This window comes from Sebastes fasciatus, chromosome 12, assembly GCF_043250625.1.
Source record: "Sebastes fasciatus isolate fSebFas1 chromosome 12, fSebFas1.pri, whole genome shotgun sequence".
In the NCBI taxonomy this organism is placed as follows: domain Eukaryota; kingdom Metazoa; phylum Chordata; class Actinopteri; order Perciformes; family Sebastidae; genus Sebastes; species Sebastes fasciatus.
This window is the reverse complement of record NC_133806.1, coordinates 2,557,250-2,580,928: the sequence shown is the minus strand read 5'-3', so window position 1 is coordinate 2,580,928 and position 23,679 is coordinate 2,557,250. Positions and strand designations below refer to the sequence as shown.

The 23,679-nt window shown below is 40.0% G+C and overlaps 1 protein-coding gene across 9 annotated transcripts; it reads left to right on the top strand.

Annotated features, from left to right (window-relative positions):
* Positions 1–2,298: 2,298 nt before the first annotated feature.
* Positions 2,299–22,724, top strand: LOC141778349 (NACHT, LRR and PYD domains-containing protein 12-like). Of its 9 annotated transcripts, none has more exons than XM_074652558.1 (10): positions 2,299–2,452; positions 5,516–5,659; positions 7,899–7,996; positions 10,033–11,824; positions 14,019–14,195; positions 15,526–15,699; positions 16,330–16,503; positions 17,668–17,841; positions 18,402–18,575; positions 21,744–22,724. In XM_074652558.1, the coding sequence occupies exons 2-10, from the start codon at positions 5,535–5,537 to the stop codon at positions 21,754–21,756; spliced, it is 2,901 nt and encodes a 966-aa protein (XP_074508659.1). In that variant the 5' UTR covers positions 2,299–2,452; positions 5,516–5,534; the 3' UTR covers positions 21,757–22,724. The 9 variants fall into 9 exon arrangements, with proteins under 9 accessions (XP_074508659.1, XP_074508657.1, XP_074508663.1 ...); XM_074652556.1 differs by having other exon boundaries at positions 10,030–11,824; XM_074652557.1 differs by lacking the exon at positions 2,299–2,452 and adding an exon at positions 4,362–4,637 and having other exon boundaries at positions 10,030–11,824.
* Positions 22,725–23,679: the final 955 nt, after the last annotated feature.

The window sequence follows — 23,679 nt, the reverse complement described above, 5'->3', positions numbered from 1 at the left end:
TATCAGCATCAGTACGGGAGCAGTTCTACCTCTTCAGTTGGAGAATATACAGCAGGTTTATTTAAGTAGGCTCACTATTCAGTACCTCCACACATTCCCCACTCAACACTCTGGCAGCCGTCCTACAGGTTTGAAGAGGTGAGTAAAAAGCAGATCATTGTAGTCACCTGACCTTTGCTGAACTTTCTGGAGTTAAAAAAACTAAATACTTGCACTTTCCTTGAGTATTTCCATTTCTACGTCTCTACTTGTATTCTATTATTGCAGGGTGTCTGAACCTCCGTATACTGTGGCTCAAATAAATACAGGCGTCCATCGAACTCAAAGAGCTCCTCCACACTCATCATCAATCATCTAAATATTCAGCCATGACATTGAACATCTGTTAGATGATGAACACTAAGCTACGCTTTTCTGTCCTCCAACACAACAAACACTCTGGTTTCCACCATGGATGTGTTCCTCTATTCCACCGCTGTCCTCCGGCAACACGTCACCTCGCCAGATTTCATAAAGAGACTTCTCCTTGAGAGAGACTCTTTCCTTTTTTCTACATACTATACACTGTAGTCATGAAGGCCCAGCAGAGACTGTACGCTCTGAGGCGACTCAAGACTTTCAGACTGAAACCACAAATCCTCAGGGACTTCTACCGGGGCACCGTAGAGAGCCTCCTGACAGGCTGCTTCACCACCTGGTACGGCAGCTGCACCAACGTGGACCGTAAGGCGCTGGAAAGTGTGGTGCGCTCGGCCCAACACATCACCGGGTGCGAGCTGCCCAGCCCGCAGGAGCTTTACACCCAGCGGTGCCTCAGGAAGTCCCTGAGGGTCATTAAGGACACGACACACCCCCACAACAGCCTGTTCTCCCTCCTGCCCTCTGGCAGGAGATACAGGACCCCCAGGACTCCCACCAGCAGACTGAGGAACAGTTTTTTCCCCCAGGCCATCAGACTTTTAAATCGATAATTAATTCGACACATTCTTACACAAAAATATATCTTATACTGTATATATTCTTAATACATATGTTCTTAATATGCCTGTATATGTTCTTAATATGACCTTGTATAAAGTATTTCCTTTTATAATTGTAATGTAAATGTAATATAATTTATTATTTTAATGGAGCTTCCCAGCAAAAAGTATTTCACACGTTTGTACCTGTACAACCAGCGTGACAATAAACATCTTGAATCTTGAATCTTGAATCTATACCAGGGATCAGCAACCTTTACTATCAAAAGAGCCATTTTAGGCAAAGAAAATAAACAATATTTTGAGCATTGTGATGAAGGTAACACAGTTTATCGTCTAAGTATATAGTATATAAGTCTAATGCAGTGAGGGCCAAAGAGACAATGTACTACGGAGTATTAGGGCCACATTGAGGGAAAAAACATCTGAGATTTCCAGAACAAAGTTGTAATATTACAAGAAAAAAGTCGGAACATTATGAGAATAAAGTCATAACGAGAAAAAAAGAAAACATAAAATTACTACCTTATAATATGTCTTTATCCTCATAATGCTACGACTTTTTTTCTCGTAAACCTTTGACTTCATTCTCATATTACGACTTACTAAAAAAAATGTTTTCCCTCAATGTGGCCCTAATACTCCATCGTACCGTCGTACCATAGACCTACAACAATGATAAATAAAAATGAATTTCCATTTTTATAAATCCACAGGGAGCCGCTGGAGAGGAGCTAAAGAGCCGCAGGTTGCTGACCCCTTTACTATACTATGACTTTTTTATGACTTTATTTAAATGAAATTGCTGCAACAATTTATGAGACATAATAGAGCATGGGGATGGCCATCATATACTTCTATCGTAATGTTCTAAACCCTTATACACTTTCAATATTTATTTAATTAATTGATTCATTAATGTTTATTTCTGATTCATGACTAGAACAACTTGTCACACAGTGCTGAGCTGCATCTCAAATTAATCTCCAGGTTCCCACCTTTCAGATGATGTACACCACTTCTATGTGACATCTACTGTTGACCTGCTATCTCCCCCTAAAGACCCCCTGGACCCCCCTAAAGAAGACTAAAACTGGTCTGTTGTCGGTCTAAGAGGGTTCAGCCTGTTCAAGCCAAGAGAGATTCTTATTAACACATTTTATTTTATTTTATTTATTTATTTGCACATAAATAAAACTGCACAAAATCCAGTCAATGAAAAAAACAAACAAGAAATGTGCGAGGAGAGATCAAGAAGCGAGAGAATTAGATTTAAACATGTTAAATGGCTGTGAACACACACAGTCACAAAACTGAGCTGATTTCCTTTAAATGGAGAGAGGAGGAGGCACACTGACCATGTGATCCAGGCTCATGAGAACAGAGGGAGGGATGACCCTGAGAGTCAGTCCAGAAACCATTTTGAGATGAAGAAGCAGAGCAGAAGGAGGACAAGTGAAGACTGAAGCAGGGTGAGTGTTAAGCACTAAATGGTTTAGGGCCAAAATACTTCTATGTTCTGAACCATCCAGACCTCTCAGGTCGTCTGGATCAGGTCTGCTTAGTGTCCCCAGAGTCACAACTAAACATGCAGAAGCAGCTTTCACTTTTTTTGCACCAAATATCTGGAAAGCTTCAAACTTTCCTTTTTGCTGCTGCCTTTTATTAAACCAGATAATGATCTTATATACTGCACTAGAGCTTTTACTCTTGTGTGTTATATTCTATTTTAGCTTTTATTTTTAGCTGCTCTTCTGTTGCATCATGTAAACAAACCGTCAGTGGCGGCTGGTGGAAGGTTTTCTGGGTGGAGCAACATCCGATCCGTTTCAGCAAACATCCTGTTATCATTTAATGCAAAAACACATTACTACTTTGCAGTTAAATAATTAACAATTATTTTATTCCAACAGGAAGAGTAAATAATGCTTTGAAAAACACAACAGTATAACATGTACTCAGTGGTGGAATGTAACTAAGTACTTAAATACAATTTTGAGGTACTTCTACTTTACTTGAGTATCTCCATGTTCTGCTAATTTCTATTTCTACTCAACTACCTCTCAGAGGGAAATATTAGACTGTTTTACTCCACTACATTTATCTGACAACTTTAGTTACTTTTCAGATTATTAATACAAAATATAATCACATTACAATCAAATTACACATATTACTGCGTGCATTTCATATTTAAAACACACAAATATTGACAATTTGTATAATTTGTATTATTATTATTATTATTATTATTATTTGTAGTAGTAGTAATGTTTTTTTGTGTGTGACTCTATTGGCCGGCCGCCACTGCAAACCACGTACATATCAGCTTTGAGCTCCAGATCAGACTGCAGCTGGATACTTAACAACTAACCCATCTTTGGAGTGGTTATCTTCCTACGTTTGTGTACTTTTTAATCAGAAAACACACATTTTATATTATTACTGGAAATAACATACGATATAGCCAACAGCAGTTAGGTTGTTATCTGTGATCTTCTCCAGCCAGCTGCACCCTTATTATGGTTTCTGTAGTGGAATGAGGAGGTACTGTCGGCTACAGATAACTCCTCAGGCCTTATTATGGTTTCTGTAGTGGAATGAGGAGGTACTGGAGGCTACAGATAACTCCTCAGGCCCGCCCTGCGTCTTGCTCGTGCCAGGGTCAAAATGCGCACACAGACAGGTGCCGAGATAAACGGAGTTAAACAACACATTAATCTAACAGTCTGACTGATTTCTTCATAACCACTATTTAAGTCAATAAAGACTAAATGTCACACAAATGGCAAACGGAGCGGATCAAAACGAGGCTTCTTACTGAAATATTGTAGTGACGGCTCATATTTCCCAGAGTTTCCATAGTTGTCTCTTTGTGCTGTGTGTTCTTGTTTTATTTGAACCATTAGTGAGGTGGCTGTTATATTTTTTGACAGCTTGTAATAAAGATTCGCTAGTGAACGCTACGCATAAACAGTAACTACGAGCATCAATGCTTGTGCTAAAAGTGTCAGTAATCAAGTTAATATCTTCATTTACATCCAGGACAACTGACCCGGTTTTCTCGGCTCATTTTATCTAAACTAATCAGTTAGGACCATCCAATAGAAAAACGATGTAATCAAGCCCAAGTACATGTCTTAGTTGTTTCCTAAATGCAAAACTATCACTGTTTTGTGCTTTATTTTACATTGTAGTGTTAAATCCTTCCATTACCAAACAGTATGACTTAATCTTACTTATAGCCTAGCTGTTATTTCAGTTCAGTGTTTTTGTCAGGAGAGAATTCAGATGAGGGGCCACAGTGACCTTTTTTGGCGGGCCTGGAACCCCAAGGCCCCTAACGCCGACGCTGGTATTAATCCAACATTTTATTATTTTACTGTCAAACTCTCTGAGTCAGTTTCCTACCTGTGGACTGTAGAGGAGAGAAATGTTAGAATGAACTCAACAGTTTGATTCTTCTGTGAACACAAAGTCGTGACTGGTTGAATAATCCTCATTAAACCTGCTGTAAGCCAAGAAAACAAGCAGAGATTTAAAGAGAAGTGACCAGCTGGATGGTTTTATTATACTGTATACTGTTTGTGTGCGTGTGTGTGTGTGTATTTGTGTATTACTTCCTGTCGATGGAGTACCATGACGGAGTCAAAAAAGGTACTAATTGCGGGAATATGCTAAATTATCATTACCCAAGCATTAGGCTCGTTCGAGATGAACTGCTCCTCGCCTGGAAAGTAGAGGAGATCAGGCGGCAGCAGCAGGAGGAGGTGACTTAAAGCTGCAGTCAAGTCGGACAGTTTCCAGCCGTTTCCAGCAGCCTTCACGGAATTTACAGGAAGTCACAGAAAAAGTCACTTCCTGTTAGATCCCATCTGTAGGCCACTTGTAGTTTTCAGGCCATGTTGGGATTTATTTATATTTCTTTGTAAATCTATGTGGAAATGTGCGTTTATCTGGCATTATATTATATCCTTTGTTATTTTTATGTCCGCCTTGTAAAGCACATACTGAGCACTCGTTTTGATAAGTGTTATATATAGATAACCTTCATTATTATAATAATAGTTATTATTATAAACCACACAAGATATGTTTGTTAACAGATGAAACCTTCATTGCACAAAATGAGACTAATATCCTACAATCTAGTGTTAAATATTACAATTACACAGAAAGTTGTGATTTTCTACACACGTGGTGTTTTTCTGTCAAAACTAAGAGCAATCAGCTCTTTGATCAGGCGCGAGCCAGGCGTTTCCTATAATGCCCTGGGACTTGCTGTCGGTGGAGAGCTCTAAAAACTGCGGCCACCTCAATCTCTTGAAGTTATCGTTGCCCACGTGTGCATGACGTCAGAGCGAGTCGGCATCAAGTCGGACTCGAATCTAACCGGCGTGCATTGCACGGATCGATTCTGTGCCAGCCTGGCTCATCTTGAACGAGCCTATTGACCATCATCAAAGACAAAAATATCGTGTAGTCTGATCCCGGCATTACGTGTTCACAGTCAGTGTTTCTGTTTTACCTCTCAGACTGACTTCAGATCAGAAGATGAGTGACTGTGTGGAGGAAGAGGAGGACAGAGCAGAGTCTCCAGACTGTCTGTCTATGAAGAGTGACGGGTCCAAAGATCATCCACCAGACTTCAGTAATGAACCTCGACCCTCAAACACAAAGTAAGAGACTGTTTTTACTGTAAACTGAGCTGATGGACGATGATGGATTGAGAATGGAGACAAAATGTTCTGCTAAAAGATTTCTATTCCTGATGCAGAACTATTAGTGCAGATACTGTTTCAAACTAAGATGGATCTTAGTCTGGGTTTAATAGCTACAAACTACTGACTGTATTTCTGTAACAAAACACCTGAGAACCTCCATTTCACAAATAACACTTAAAAAATATCCATATAAGTTGCTGTAAAGGCCGGTTCAACAGAATTGCATTGCTAAGAAGCTTGGGGTCCATGTTTACTTCCTGTCAGCTGATGTCATTCAGATCCACTGCAACAGGAAATAAACGGGGACACATCTGGAATGTTTATGTTTACAACTGTGAAATGGTCTAAAGATCTGTGACTATTCAAAATCTGGAAGAATGAGCTTTGTCCTTAAAATATGTTGTTGGTTTGACTTCTCCTAAAATCAGCTGTTATGAGCTGCTGGGTGTCATCTTGAATCAGTGCACATCATAATTGTGCAACATGTGGTGAAAAAGCATTTGTAGAAAATATTTGCTCACCTTGATTATATGTGTTGATGGTTTGAGTTTGTTCTTTAACTACATCTGTAAAATATGGTGAAGGAAAAATCTGCTCAAAGGTCCACTTACTAATGATTCAGAGCTTGGAGTTGAAAGCTTTGGATCATTATAATGTGGACCTTTGAGCTTAGATTTTCTTCACCACTTTCTGGAGGGCAAGAACAAACATCTCTGGTGTAAAAGTATGCTGACAAAACAAAGTGCATGAAATGGTCAAAAATAGATTTGTACAACACCCAAGAACACCAGTGTTACATGCTGTGTGTCTTAGACCGCTGGTCTACCTCAATATTTAGACTACTTCTAACCTCAGTTCAAACTTGAACTAACTCAAACTAAGCTGCCCAAAGTGACTGTGAATCAGTAAAGGACATAATCAGCTCTCTTTAATGGAGGACTTTTACTGTGAAGTAGCTGCAGAAAATGATGAGTTTGTATTAAAGGGGAACAACGGGCATTTTTAAAACATTGATATTATTCTGGAGGCTAAATAACATGATGGAAAAACTACTGCAACTTGCTCATGTACGCTCATATTGAGAGGGCGCGCCAGGAAACCACGAGGTGGCAGCATCATCACGGTAAACAGTAACTTCCTGTCAGTGGTGATATGAATAGAGTATAGAATCTCAACATTTGCAATATAAACAAACATGCTGTTACTTCCTGAATGTATTGTATGTGTTAACAATAAACACTTCTAAGACGGGGAAACTGTGTCAGACCTTTCTGACTTCTTTAGTTTTCCAGTAATTATAGTTTATTAAAGTGCTGTCCACTGGAACGGAGAGGTGCATGACAGGATTTGGGCAGCAGCTAGCTTGTAGTTTCCACAGTGATGAACACCACACCAGTAAGGTATATCAGACTGTTCCCATCTGCGCTCTACTTGGTCTAGAATAGTCTCGGACTGTATGTATGGAATTAGTTATAGCTAACGTTATTTTACTATCCAACTAGCTAGCTACCAATATGCCGTGCCTGTTGCTAACATGGTCGATAGCTGCAGTACGACCCTCACAACATGCACTGAAATCCTGTCATGGACATCTCCGTTCCAGTGGACAGCACTTGTATAAACTGTAACTACTGGAAAACTAAAGAAGTCAGAAAGGTCTGACACAGTTTCCCTGTCTTGGAAGTGTTTATTGTTAATACATACAATACATTGAAGAAGTAACGGCATGTTTATTTATATTGCAAATGTTTAAATTCTATACTCTATTCATATCACTACTGACAGGAAGTTACTGTTTACCGTGATGACGCTGTCACCTCGTGGTTTCCTGGCGTGCCCTCTCAATATGAGCGTACATGAGCAAGTTGTAGTAGTTTTTCCATCATGTTATTTAGCCTCCATATCAATGTTTTAAAAATGTCCGTTGTTCCTCTTTAATAAACAAACTTCAGCCAGATCACTAAATGTTTAATAAGACAGTCAGACAGGAAAAGCAGCTAATTCTTGTTTATTAAAGCAGGAGAGTTAAAATAAAGAAATTTTCATTACAGACTGAATGCTGAATTCAAACAGAAAAGTAACAACACTTTAACTCTTCTCTGTGACCATCTGAGCTTCTAGACGTTATCGGACAAATCTTGATATTCTTCAACAATCAACAAATGATTTTAGTGATAAAGTAATGTGTCCACAGAGAGAAGAAGAGGAGTCATGCTTCTGTGGAGGAGCCGATGTCCGGATCCAGAACAAGACCTCGACTGCAGACAGCCAGTCAGACCAGCACTGTACAAAGTAAGCCTGTAGATCGGTCTGCTGATGTCTTCATGTCTGGAAACAGGACTTCTTGTTTTAATACACTGACTGTTGTTGTGACAACTGTTTAAGATCTTCTCCATCATACACATCTGCTCTGTATCACTTGTACTTTGTTCTCCTTTGAAAGAAAATCTGAACCCAAAAGGAATACATTTATATTTTTATGTTTTGTTTTTATGGTAGCACTCCGTCTTTGCATTAACCAATCAGAACGATGTTTGTTTTCCATCAGCATAGATGAAGATGGAGAACTATTAAACTGTGTAAAGCAACAACATCACTGTTCTATCACAGTCAGACAGTCACACTGACGAAAGGGGAGTTTTTCCTTGCCATTGTCGCATAACAATGCTCTTGTTGGGTCTCTAAATTATAGAGCACGGTCTAGACCTGAGGCCTGTACTACGAAGAGAGATCAACATACCCAGGGTATCGTCTCCTTATCTGGCTTAACTAACCCTAACAACCGAGATCTCGCTAAGCGGTCCTACGACGCTGGTTATCAACTCGGTACGTCAACCCAGGGTTTCTCAATCTGGATACGAACGTTTTCACATGAACGGAGCGGTGTCTGCAGCATCTGACCAATCACAGACATGAACAAGTCCACAGACTTGCAGACAGACAGGCAGAGCGGCACATTTTACAAAGGAAGAGCAAACTATATTATTAGACAAATACGAAGAAGTTAAACACTTAATCCAGACTAAAAGTAACACGGTTGAAGCTGCCAAATGCAGGAAGGACAGCTGGCAAAAGAAAAAACTCCCGATGTGTGAATGCGTAAATTAACAGACTTATTAATTTAACGGAACACTCAAAAGTCAGATATAGTTGTCTAGATATAAACAGCTTTTAGATGTGTTATGGATGAATGGATTACACCTCATTATGCCCATTAATAAGTACACGGCGTGTAGGACCATTTCAACCTTCTTTCAGCTGCGTCCCCGTCTCCGGCGTGTAATGGAAATTCAATTAATATTCCGAGATGAGTCCTAATGAACGTTGAAATAAGGATCTTGAACAGATGAAATGTCTTTGTTGTATTTTATTCTTGCAAGAAGAGGCACTGGTTATACAGAGTCACACAAAGTCTGCAGAAGAGTGCACCGCAGGAGATTATTACAATGTGACTATATAGAAATATACAACAGGGACTGTGAGAAAAGGATTTGTTTAACTCAGATAAGGAGTTGTTTAACTCAGACAGTGTCCCAGTAAAAGTCAACACTCAGTACTTTCCCACTACATGAGACGAAGAGCACACAGACAGTAACTTTCCACTGTTGCATAAAGAGACATCATTACATACAATGTAATTTTGCATTACAGGCGGTGTGAAACGGACTCAAGACCAAGTAAAGAAAATAAATATAAAAACATAATTCAAAGCGGTGAACACCCACAGCATAAATCCAGCTGTCCTTCCTGCATTTGTCAGTTTAAACTGTGTTGTTCTGCGCACTCAGCTGTGATTGGTCAGTAGGTGGTGCTTTTATACGAGTTGATCTCTTATCTGGAACATAACCTGCTCCGGAGCAGGATAGGTGTTCAGCATCAGTTACCATGGCGATCTACCCCGGTAAGAAGTGAACCACCTTCGTAGAACGGAAAACCGTGAAGGGTTAAACCCTGAAGTTACCTCGCTAACCCCTGATCCTGCTTCATAGTACAGGCCTCAGCTCTATATGAAAAGCGTCTTAAGATAACTTCTGTTATGAATTGAACTGAACTGAACAGGAGCCACAGACTTTAAACAACATTAGCTTTCCTGCTACAGTCTCCTTCTCTAACTTAAAACCATAGGTCTGTCCTGCGGAGCAACTTGTTGAAAAACTATTAAAAATAAATGTAAGAATCACTTTGACGTTATTTTTTACTTCAAGAAGGGATGATGACTTTATAACCTTTACTTCTGTATATGTTCTTATGTTGATTATTTTCATATTGGCATTGGAAATAATACGTTTCTTTGTTTTGTCTTAAACTTTGTCTCTCTCTTTCAGCAGATAGAGGTCTGCAGGAGGTTGTAGATGAACATAAGATCAGTCTGAAGGAGAGATGTGAACGTGTGACTGAAGGAACTGATGAAACAGGAAGTGGAACCCTCCTCAACAGGATCTACACTGAGCTCTACATCATAGAGGGACAGAGTGAAGAGGTTAATACCCAACATGAGGTGAGGCAGCTTGAGACAGCTTCCAAGAAGAACACCCTCCATGACGCTCCAATCAAGTGCTGCGACATCTTTAAAGCCTTACCTGACCAACGGGGACACATCAGAGTCGTTCTGACGAACGGCGTCGCTGGCGTTGGAAAAACCTTCTCAGTGCAGAAGTTCACTCTGGACTGGGCAGAGGGCTTGGAAAACCAAGATGTCAGTCTGGTGATTCTGCTTTCGTTCAGGGAGCTGAACTTGATCAGAGATGAGCAGTACAGTCTTCTCATGCTGCTCCATGTTTTCCATCCAACATTACAGAAGGTCACAGTAGAGAAGCTCGCTGTCTGTAAAGTTCTGTTCATCTTTGACGGCCTGGATGAAAGCAGACTTTCACTGGATTTCAAGAACAACGAGGTTGTGTCTGATGTCACCCAGAAGTCATCAGTCAACGTGCTGTTGACAAATCTCATCCAGGGGAATCTGCTTCCCTCAGCTCTCGTCTGGATAACTTCCCGACCTGCAGCAGCCAATCAGATCCCTCCTGCATGTGTTGACAGGGTAACAGAAGTACGAGGCTTCACTGACGCCCAGAAGGAGGAGTACTTCAGGAGGAGAGTCAGTGATGAAGAGCTGTCCAGCAGAATCATCTCACACGTCAAGACATCCAGGAGCCTCCACATCATGTGTCTAATCCCAGTCTTCTGCTGGATCACTGCTACAGTTCTGAAAGAGATGTTGACTACAGACCAGAGAGGAGAGCTGCCCAAGACCCTGACTGACCTGTTCTCACACTTCCTGGTGGTTCAGACAAAGAGGAAGAAGCAGAAGTATGGTGAGGGACATGAGACGAGTCCACAGGAGTTGACGAAGACTGACAGGGAAGTTCTTCTGAAGCTGGGGAGGCTGGCGTTTGAACATCTGGAGAAAGGAAACATCATGTTCTACCAAGAAGACCTGGAGCGGTGTGGTCTGGATGTCACAGAGGCCTCTGTGTACTCAGGAGTTTGTACAGAGATCTTCAAAAGAGAGTGTGTGATCTTCCAGAAAACAGTCTACTGCTTTGTTCACCTGAGCATTCAGGAGTCTCTGGCTGCAGTCTACATGTTCCACTGTTTCACAAGCAGCAACACAGAGGTACTGAAGGCCTTCCTGGGAGAAGACTATGCTCATTCAACCCTGGAGAACTTCCTGAAGAGAGTCATGGAGAAATCCCTTGAAAGTAAAAATGGCCACCTGGACCTGTTTGTTCGCTTCCTTCATGGCCTCTCTCTGAAGTCCAACCAGAAGCTCTTAGGAGGTCTGCTGGGTCCGACAAAGAGCAGTCCCGAAATCATGCAGAGAATCATCAATAACCTGAAGGAGATGAACAGATATACCAAAACCTCTCCTGACAGAAGCATCAACATCTTCCACTGTCTGACGGAGATGAATGACCACACGGTACATCAGGAGATCCAAGAGTTCCTAAAGTCAGTGGACAGAACAAAGAAGAAACTCACTGAGATCCACTGCTCAGCTCTGTCCTACATGCTGCAGATGTCAGAGGAGGTTCTGGATGAGTTGGACCTGAAGAAGTACAACACAACAGATGAGGGACGATGGAGACTGATTCCAGCTGTGAGGAACTGCAGAAAAGCTCTGTAAGTCCAGATGTGATTACCTTATAGATCAGTGTAGTTCTTCAAGTATACACACTATAAATTATTCTTAAAATATAATATTCTTATAAGTGTTCCACGTGTTTATTACATAAATATGTCAGTTGTATTTTCTCACAGATATTTTTGAGCTGTTTCCAATGTTGAGTTAAAAATGTTTCAGTAGGTTGTGTTTCTAGCTGTCGAGTTAATGAACACACTTATTCTATTTATTACTAATAATTGTTACATTTTACAGTTTTTTCTTATTTATATTTTTTGGTGATGGAGACGACATGTGAACCTGGTAAAACAAATGAAAAAAAAAAAAAAAGATCAGCTGGCTGGTGGAGCGCTGGGTCTAACCGGTGTAACGGCAGCAACAGTACGTTTGCTGATCCGGCAGGAAGTCAGGGCGGTCCTGGGATCAGAGCCCTGGTGCTGGGGTTTGCTTTCAATAGGCCTTGCACCACATTACACCTTACCTCGTGTGTTTTAGGGCTCATCTCTGTCATTGCCTTCAAATCCAAAATGTTGCCGCAGTTTTAGTTTTCTTTGAGACCAGCTCTGTCATGTCTTGTCACCCCAAAAAACAGTAAACAAACTTCTTCTTGTTTATAAACCAACATAATATAATATAACATTAATCACGTTGTCATATTGCTTGTTTGTGATGCAATACAGGCTGGATTTAGCACTGTGACTTTGTCGGCACAGGTTGTTGATGTCGGCTACTTTTTAATTTTCCAGAACGTGTCATAATGGCAAATGTCGGTTCCGTCGGTTAGCATAAAATCAAACCGGTTTAAGCTCGTACACCGGACCGGACCAGCAACTCTAGCATTAGCCACCGTAAACTACTGATCATACGAGACAAAGATTGTCGTTGTAAAACCCCTGAGTGTGTTGAATCGAGCAATGGTGCATTTTATTGCTCATGAATTCAAGTTGTGTTCCATCATCTTGTTTTTAAATCTTTCCTTTTATTCTTTTACTCAAAGAAGGAAACTCCGGTGTTTCAAATTCAAATAAGCTTTATTGACATGAATGTTCAGGTTACATTATTGCCAAAGCTAAATTACATAATCACAAAATAATCTTAATCACAAAATACCAAATACATTTTAAATACACATTCTTTTACAGATGTAGTCAATCAGAAACATGTTTAGAGCTTGTAGCACCTTTTATTGTACGGCAACAGTCAACATATATTGCAACTAATATTGTACATTGATTGTTCTCCCCACATAAATATGGTATTTTCTGAGGATTGGGGAGATGGATGAACTCGGGATATATGCTATTTAATTTTTCAAAGAAAACATCTCTCGCATCCTTATATTTCTCACAGCACAGTAAGAAGTGAGATTCTGTCTCCACCTCTCTGTTTCTCTCTCTTGTTGATGTAGAGAAGAGTAGTAACAGGAAATACACAGCTTCCACCAATAACAGCGGTCTGATGAATATATAACAGCAGAATGGTAGAATTAAGACTTTTTAATAGATCTTATACACACCAAAGATCAATGTTATGTTTTTAATGCTGATACACTGATATCATCTTTCTGATGATATTATGTTGAAAATAATGCAACCTTATTGGTTCTTTAATTGTGTTTGTGAGATGAATACGCTTGATGCTCAGAAAAGAGTGTTAATGACAAAACACCATGCAGTCATCAAAGTATCTAATTATAAAAATGTTTAATTATGTACAGGTCTAATATTATTACGCGATTTGTTCAATTTCTCTACCGTTTGGCAGCAGTCAAACGTGAACCTGACAGCAGCAGGTAGCAGCAAAGAGAGGTCAACTTTCTCAACTGTATTATTATTACTTATTCACTGAGTTTTAATGTGCTTTTCCAATCAAGAAGGCCTCATGCTAACTTTGTGGAGACAGACCTGGGATCAGATCACACTTGACAGGCTGGACATTAGAGAAGCCTCAATGTAGCTTAATTTTCTCTTTCTTCATCTCCAAGATTAAAGAAAAACAAAGATTAAAAGTCCGCAGGTTTGAGAATTATTGTTTCATGTCAAACAGTGAGATAAGATTAGCTGAATGCTGATGTGAAGAGCAAATGTTAATCAAAGAAGTATATATCAAACTGTTTAGTCATCAAATGCATGAAGTAAATATAAACTGTCCTCTTGCATAATAACATATTTTGTCATTTTTGTGTCGTCACAGACTTTCTCACTGTCGGATCTCAGCTACTCACTGTGAAGTTGTGGCCTCAGCTCTGAAGACCAACCCCTCCCATCTCAGAGAGCTGGAGCTGAGTAGCAACTACACCCTGCAGGATTCAGGACTAAAGCTGCTGTCTGCTGGACTGGAGAGTCCAAACTGTAGACTGGAGACTCTGAGGTCAGTTCACTGACTGTAGGTTATGTAGTTTGTACACACACTCTCTACTAGCTCTGCTCCAGATGGCTCTAGAGAGGGACATTCACGTTTTTGCGTCGGCCACCGTAGCTCTCCAACACGCTTGGCACATAGGAGGGGCTTCAGTTGGTTGCAATCACCTCACCTCACCACTAGATACTGCCAGATCCTACACACTGGACCTTTAACCACAGACCTTATTTCAGGCATCTAACTAAAATCCCATTAAAAAAACCCGTTGACCTCCAGACGAGGGAACAGGAATTGCTGAAATGCTAACTCATTTCTGGGTTTTAGGACTCATTCCTGCAGCAATCTATTTGAACATGTCTAAAGGTGCAGCACTCTTCAACAAACACGTATTGCACCAATTTAATGGCACATAAGTGATGATTATGAATGACACTATCAAATTAGAGGTTTCTTTGGTTCTAAGTTATTCCGACGTTCTTTTTGACAGCAGATCTAACTGTGCTCTGTTTTCATGTCAGCATTGTCTAATTATTTGAAGCCGCAGACATTTAGATTACAACAAAAAACTAATAAATATTCTGCATCAGAAACATCTTTAGAGGTTCATATTTTTTTCAAGTCTGTCTCAATACAATACTTGCATGTTCATATGTACATTCAAAGAGTTATTGATGTCTGTCATCATTCCTTCTGTCTGTGAAGCAATCCCTGTATAACCTGAGTGTTAAGAGATGAGGACTAAATCCGCAGTCTTGTTCTGTGTAAAATGACCTGTAAAGTTTATCTAAAACTCGGAGGCTTCAGCAGTCTCAGTTATATGTATTAGGGCTGGGTGACTTGGAGAAAATCAAATATCACAATATTTTTTACTAAATAACTCGATATCGATATTGCGACGATATTGTAGGGTTGACCACTGGTGCTTTCACAAAATATTTAAAAACATTTTGATAAATAATCATCAGTAATGTGGATATAATGACTAAGTGTAAAAGACAAATAATAGAACAGCTAGAACAGTCTGGTAAGTTCAGAAAATAATAATCACTTTACTGTAATGTAGCCTTTAAAACCAAGAAAAGACGACACTTATGCCATATCACAATATTACTAATTCCAGACTTGACTAGGTGTATGAATGTTGTGGTGACATTTGGATGATGTGTGTAGAAGGCTGACATTATGATGATCCACAATAACGCAATGACAAAGTCACTCTACTCATTTTAGGGAAAAGCTCATTGATTAGGACATAGTAATGTTGAGCTACACATTTAAAACCTGAACACATCTGATTGGATTGTAAAGTGATTTTTATCTTCATTTATTCTTTATTCAGATTGAGTGACTGCATATTGTCAGAGAAGAGCTGTGCTTCTCTGGCCTCAGCTCTGAAGTCCAACCCCTCCCATCTGAGAGAGCTGGAGCTGAGTATCAACGGGCTGAAGGATTCAGGAGTGAAGCTGCTGTCTGATCTTGTCTCGAGTCCACACTGTAGACTGGAGACTCTGAGGTCAGTTCAATGACTCTCTGTTACTATTAGAGATCTTATATATTTAATTAACAATTGAAGCTGATTTATGTACAAACATAACTTACATCCATAAAGTTGTTAATGTCTTTTTCTTCATATTTTCATGTTTCTTGAACTAAATTCATTCTGCAGTCACTAAAGACTTGTTTCTTAAAGAAAGTGTAGAAAATGTCCACTGTTAGTTGTTCAAGTAAATTAATGTTTATCATCACAGAAGATCAACTGAACTAATATTTGTTTTACATTGATCAAGTTTACTTCATGAAGTAGAAATATTTCTCTAGTTTCTATTTGTTTCAACGTATTCCACAAATAATGTCTGATCATTGATATTGATCCTTCAGCACACACACTGATGAACACAGAGATCAGCAGCATGTTATTGATGTGTGTTGACATGAATAGGTGTATGAATGTTGTGGTGACATTTGGATGATGTCTGTAGAAGGCTGACATTATGATGATCCACAATGACAAAGTAACTGTACTCATTTTAGGGAAAAGCTCATTGATTAGGACATAGTAATGTTGAGCTACACATTTAAAACCTGAACACATCTGATTGGATTATAAAGTGATTTTTATCTTCATCATTTATTCTTTATTCAGATTGAGACTCTGCAGGTTGTCAGAGAACAGCTGTGCTTCTCTGACCTCAGCTCTGAAGTCCAACCCCTCCCATCTGAGAGAGCTGGATCTGAGTAACAACGACCTGTATGATACAGGAGTGAAGCTACTGTGTGGTTTTCTGGAGAGTCCACACTGTAGACTGGAGACTCTGAGGTCAGTTCACTGATTGGTAAAGTCGACAGACAGCAACAGTTAAACGACCACAGATTAATTTAGATCGCACATACACATGGTGCAGGGGCCGCGAGACACAACCCATTTCAATACCACTTAATGCAGTACTGTAGCCACAGGCAGACTGATCTGAAAATGGCAACACTCTGGCTAACATGACGGTTTGGGAACAAGCTGTGTCGCGTAAAATCCGCACAGTACGGTCATCTTCTGCCTCTATTTCCATTCTCTTAACTTGTAGGCAGAACTCAAGCTGCGCTTGACTTTTCTGTGCCTTTTCTTGAGCCTCCAGCTTTAGGCGAGCTAGGCGCACTTTCAACCGAGCCTCATCTCGAGATCCCGAAAAACCAGGAGAGATGGGATCGTAACAGGGCAGGGTAACCGGTGTCTTCACCCGGCCCTCTGGCTCGAATGCAACACCCGGGGCTGCATGCGTCATTAGCTCCGTTGTGGCACTGAGGGATTCACCCTCACAGCTACCCTCAGCCAGACATTTAAAACACTACATGTGATGCACACTTATTGTAAGGAATGTATTTCTAAATAAATTATGCTACTGCCCCAAATTCCTGAACCACTTAACGAGTGTCTCTTACACAAGTTAACCTTTAAACAGACGCATTAACAAAGTTACTCTGACTATCACGCAAGTTAACATACAATAGAGAGACACAGAGGTGGACTGCTCAGATGAAATCACAGCCGCCCTGTCACTTTCACGAAGAGGCTCTTATCAGGTGAGGCGGTGGATCATGCAGGCTGCTGATTGGTGGCTGGGACCGAAGGCGAGAAAGGGGGGAGGGGCCAGTTGAAGTTGGGGAAGACTGGGCACAAACACAGGTGGGACGGTCCGGAGGCGTGACCCAGGCGGGAATCCCTCAAGAGAAGCGAATGACGTGTTGACCAGCCTTAATTGACAGAATGAATTAAATACTGCACCACAGTTAAGCAGACAAATACACAGGACGGTTCAGACATGGACCGTAGCAATCCACAATAACACAATGACAAAGTCACTCTACTCATTTTAGGGAAAAGATCATTGATTAGGACATAGTGATGTTGAGCTACACATTTAAAACCTGAACACATCTGATTGGATTATAAAATTATTTTTATCTTCATCATTTATTCTTGATTCAGATTGAGGTGGTGGAGGTTGTCAGAGATCAGCTGTGCTTCTCTGGCCTCAGCTCTGAAGTCCAACCCCTCCCATCTGAGAGAGCTGGATCTGAGTAACAACAACCTGCAGGATTCAGGAGTGAAGCTGCTTTGTGGTTTTCTGGAGAGTCCACACTGTAGACTGGAGACTCTGAGGTCAGTTCACTGACTCTCTTTTACTATAATAGATCTTATATGTTTAATTAACAATTGAACCTGATTTATGAACAAACATAACTTACATCCATAAAGTTGTTAATGTCCTTTTCTTCATATTTTCATGTTTCTTGAACTAAATTCAGTCTGCAGTCACTAAAGACTTGTGTTTCTTAAAGAAAGTGTAGAAAAAATCCACTATTGTTAAAGTAAATGAATGTTTATCATTGTTGGTAAATGGTCACATCTGGATACAGAAGATCCTCTGAACTAATACTCAGGGTTCCTATGCAGTATGGAATTTGATTTTAGAGAGATCAGCAGCATGTTATTGATGTGTGTTGACATGAACAGGTGTATGAATGTTGTGGTGACATTTGGATGATGTCTGTAGAAGGCTGACATTATGATGATCCACAATAACACAATGACAAAGTCACTGTACTCATTTTAGGGAAAAGCTCATTGATTAGGACATAGTGATGTTGAGCTACACATTTAAAACCTGAACACATCTGATTTAAAGTGATTTTTATCTTCATCATTTATTCTTTATTCAGATTGAGTGACTGCAGGTTGTCAAAGATCAGCTGTGCTTCCCTGGCCTCAGCTCTGAAGTCCAACCCCTCCCATCTGAGAGAGCTGGAGCTGAGATACAACAACCTGCAGGATTCAGGAGTGAAGCTGCTGTCTGATCTTGTGAAGAGTCCACTCTGTAGACTGGAGACTCTTGAGTAAGTAGACAGTCGGAGTTGGTCCATGCTAGTTTCATCAGTATTGTTGTGATGTGTTTCCTCAGTTAAGCTGTGAGAGGAGAACGGTGACACACAGAGAGAGAGAGAGAGAGAACAGTCAGCCAATCAGATCAGCCAGAAGCTTGTTGTGATCATGTGTTAGAGTTGATGTGAAGAAGATGTTGTTGTTGTGTTCATGTCTCCAGGAAATAAAGCTGGATTACAGCTGACAGCATCACAACATGTATAGAGACAGTGGTCCTCATCCATCAAACTGTCGTACCATCAAATCTGATCAGAAAGAGTTTGTTCTCTCATTGAGAGATAGAATCATCATAGAACCATGGTTACATTCAGTAACCATGTGGTCTTTAAACAGACCAGAACCTCTGCTGAAGTCCAGTAATCACTGCTGACGTTTTACTGTTCAGTCTGTGTATGAACATGTAGGACCTTTTAAAGAGAACCTATTAAGATGATGTTCAGGTTCATACTTGTATTTTAGGTTTCTACTAGAACATGTTTACATGCTTTAATGTTCAAAAAAACACTTTACTTTTCTTCTACCGGCTGTGCTGCAGCACCTCTTTACACCCTCTGTCTGAAACGCTCTGTTTGATCTCCTTGTCCAAAAAGACTCCATATTTAGTCGAGCTGTCAAAGTTAACGCAATAATAACGCGTTATCGCAAGTTCGTTTTAACGCCACTAATTTCTTTAACGCATTAACGCAACTTGCGATTTTTAGGTTGTAGCGTTCTCAGTTTTAAAGTTAGAGTGAAGATACTGGTATCATATGAGACTATAAAACCTGATGAATTAATTGGTGTCATTTGAGCTTGTCGAGAAGGAGGTTAAATAACGCTCCAAACGCTCCGAGGAAAAACTGGCATGGCCATTTTCAAAAGGGTCCCTATTAGCATCAAAATATTCTTAAAGTACCAAAAGTAAAAGCAGCCTACTCATTATGCAGAATGGCCCATTTCACAATAATATATATTATGGTATATTATTGTATTATAATTATTGATGCATTAATGTGTTCATCACTATAATGTTGCAACTGGTAAAGGTGCTCATTTTAACTACTTTGTATGTGTAATAATGATATACTACTTAATACAGCACAGTTTATTAGTTGATTTTTATTTAGTATTTAGTATCTGAATCTGCACATAGATAGTAACACATTTTGTATAATCGAATAATAGCCAGTGATTTTTTAATAGTATTTTTTGCTTGGAATGCACATCACGGCTCTATATTTCACCTGCTTGGCAGTAATGTTAGCTGACCAGACGAAGGTCTCTCCATGAATCAGTGTTAATCCTAGTGTTGGCTTTTCCTGCCTCAGCCTCCCGACCGCGGCCGGAGGGAATGGGGGAGACGCCGGAGTTTTGGTCGGAGACGATAACGTTTCTCTCTGTGGAGCCCCGTCACTTCACAAGACACGGGAAACCTCTGTTGGTCTGGAGGAGCTGCAGCAGTTATTTCTGCACAAACGTCCACTGAACATTCACTAGATATTCTCAGAGCTAAACTAACTCTTCTGTAGTGTGGAGTGTACGTGCATGCACGTGAGAGCTGAGCGAAAGAGCGAGAACGAGCGCGGTGTATGAGTGAAGGCAGGCAGAGGAGCAGAGTACAGCAGAGACTCCGGTCCTGGAGGAAAAATAAATAAATAAATAAAAAGAAAGAAAAAAGGCGGGAGGGAGTGCAGAGCAGTCACAGGTTACAACAAACATTTTAACTTCTATTACCGACTGACACCAGTCGAACAAAAATACCCATTCCACATTGCATGTCATTTCAGCATAGACATAATTTCCTCATGGGCAGTCAGACTCCACAACAGTGTGTGTCTCGACAGAATGCGTTGTGTTCAGGAATGTCCTGATTGAAGTCCAAGGACCTTCAAGCCCACTGTCCAGTTTGAGGAGTCCTGGCCGCTTGTTCCATTGAGACCAAGTCCAGGTATTCCTTGAGCCAGATGTCCAAACTGAAACAGTTATGTTTCCTCACTTTCCAGTGTATGAGCATTGTCCTCTTCACTGAGAGACATGCTAGTCCAATCAGACGTTGCATCATATTAGAGTCAATTCTGTCTAACTTACTGCCCAGTAAACACACTGTAGAGGATATTGGAATATTTACACATAAAATGGAATTTAAAAAATGTATAACATCAACACTAAATCTTTTCACTGCTGGGCAGAGCCACAATTGATGTATTAGTGTACCTGTCCCACCACAGCCATGCCAGATTAACTTCTTGACTTCTAATATCACTGCCACATCTAGAGCACCAGAGATCTGACTATAACTACTTTGTGTACTCTGCTGAGTTAATGTGGTTAGATGTATTATTATGGCATGTATGACAATAATTTAGCCGCCTTCTTTCAGCTGCAAACCCAGCGGTGTGAAACGGACATAAATTACATTTATATAACCACAATAACACAAAATCAGTTTATAATCTCTTATCATATATTAATTCAGTATCTTCTATTCTATTTTATAAGAATACATCCAATCAACACATTCATTTAATGGAATACACGTGTAATTAGTTATAGTCAGATCTCTGGTGCTCTAGATGTGGCATTGATATTAAAAGTGTTAATTTACACATTCACACAGTCAGTGATTTTTTTTTGCCAGCTGTCTTTCCTTCATCTGTCAGTTTAAACTGTGTTAATTTTTGTCTGGATTATGTGTTTAACTTGTCTAATATGTGTTTGTAAAGTATGCCGCGCTGCTGACCGTAGACTGGTCCATGTCTGTGATTGGTCATGTGCTACAAACACCGCCGCGCCCCTTTCATGTGAACGCGCTCGTAGCCAGACTGAGAAACCCTGGGTTGACTTATCGAGTTGATAACAACTGTCGTAGGACCGCTTAGCGGGATCGCGGTTGTTAGTTAAACCAGATAAGGAGAAGATACCCTGGGTATGTTGAACTGGCTTCGTAGTACAGGCCTCTGGTCTGTGAGCTCTGAGCTCAGTGTGTTCACTCCAATACTTTAACATGAGAGCTGAAAGGAAGCTGGCTACGCTGCACAGACTGAAGTCCTGGTGCTCTTTATACTGGATGCTGACTGACAGCTGATGAAGGGAGTCTCTGTAAACACTGATTGATGACTTCTGTTGTCTTCTTCTCTCATCAGATCGGATTGGTGATCTCTAACCACCATCATCCCTCTGTGTTCCTCTGGATCTGACAGAGTATCATCAGTGTATCTGGACTCTGTCCTTCTGCACAGTCTCTGCAGACACACTGAGACTCCTCCACTCCTTCTGCTCCACACTCCACCACCTCCTCCACTTGGACCTGGGTTTTACTTTGTCTTTATTTATTCATATATTCTGAACCCAAAGTGCCTCTGCAGATTAGTTCTGTTTATGACAACAGAACTGTAGATTAACACATTTAAATAGAAGTATCTGCTTTGCTTTCTGTTGCAGCTCCACCCTGTGGAACGATGGAGTTTTGCAGTTAATTTCCACATACTACTATATATACACGTATATACATATACATATATACTGCATAGATACCATATACCATATATATACCAATACCAGCCGTTTTTTCATATTATAACAGATTTGCTTGTAACAAACAGAAAGAAGTAGATAAAACCTGAACCTGAATTCAATCAAGGCTTCAGTTTCTCAACTGACTACAAACAGATTATGTCTGGATTTTGGTGGAAAGTCAGCACCTTAATATTGTCTTTTTATGCGATGTTTGAAAAACAATCCTGACTGTCTGTTTTTTTGCTGCAAAAGAAATCATATTTTTTTGTTTATAACAGATGCATGTGTCACCATTTTAGTTTTACATTACATGGCTCAACACAGACACATGAGGTCAACCTGTGGAGCTTTTCCCCTCAGAAATCAATGTTGAGTTGCAGTTATCACCACCGTTCATGTTCTGTAGCTCCTGGTGGAATTTTGTAAAAGATTTAATGCAAACTTAAATTACTTTATTTAAAATGATGAAAAATGCAAGCTATAGAGTGAATGAAGAGAGGGAGCGCCATTAGTGAGCGCAAAGCAGTGAGTCAGAAGTAAAACGTTATTTTCTGATTGTTTCACGGCGGTTATGTTCTGAAGCACAAATAAACACGCCTCCGACACAACCCTGCTGGAAGATGCCTTATTTGCCGGATTTTTAACGACTGCAGTGTGTGTGTGTGTGTGCCTCGAGTTTTTTTTTCCCCACTGTTGGTCTTTGTCCCGCCCTGCTGTGCTGTGCTTGGCTAGTATTCGTTGCCTCTGCCTCGCTTTCTGCCAGAAAGAGTTTATTTTCAATAAACATCAATGAAGAAGAAGAAGTGAACTCATATATACGAAGAAGAAGAAGACCAAGGCTTTTGACCACAAAACAGCAAAGGTAAGACAATTTATGGCTGTATTAAGTAAATGATAAAACGGTCGCTACATCCTGACAGTAGTACATGAAACAGGTAACCTAACTCTAAAACTCAGACACTTTAGTAAAAATTGTCATAAAAAAAATAACATCAAAAATAAAACACAACATTGATAACACATTAAAAAGCAGTTCTAAAAAGGTGAGTGTTGATTTGTGATTTCAATGTGGACAGGTTGGTGCAGTCTCAGATGTGTTCGGGAGTGAGTTCCAGAGGGAAGTGGCAGCTATGGAGAAGGCTCTGTTGCTCCAGGTCCGCTGCTTGGTCCTGAATGGTGGAAACAGGAGGTTGGCATCAGAAGAGGCAGCAGGAAGAAGTGTGATGGTGGAGCAGGTCGGTGCCATACTGTGACTTTTTTTCGACATACTATACTATGACTTTTTTAATTTTTTTGACATACAATACTTTGTCATTTTTCGACATGCTATACAATGATTTTTTTAATTTTTTCGACATACTATAAAATAACTTTTTTTTTCAAGTATACTACGACTTTTTTTTTTTTTTTTTTTGACATACTATACTATGCCTTTTTTTTTTTTTTCAACATATGATACTTTGTCTTTTTTCGACACACTATACTATGATTTTTTTTCCCGACATGCTATACTATGGCTTTTTTTTTCTTTTTTCCACATACTATACTAAAACTTTTTTTTTC

What these genes read in the sequence shown, in the direction of transcription:
- LOC141778349 (XM_074652556.1), top strand. Translation starts at nt 5,535, where the DNA reads ATGAGTGACTGTGTGGAGGAAGAGGAGGACAGAGCAGAGTCTCCAGAC. An exon ending in CCTCGACCCTCAAACACAAA is followed by an intron (nt 5,660 to 7,898) that starts GTAAGAGACTGT and finishes ATGTGTCCACAG; the next exon opens with AGAGAAGAAGAGGAGTCATG. An exon ending in TGTAGACTGGAGACTCTGAG is followed by an intron (nt 16,504 to 17,667) that starts GTCAGTTCACTG and finishes TTCTTGATTCAG; the next exon opens with ATTGAGGTGGTGGAGGTTGT.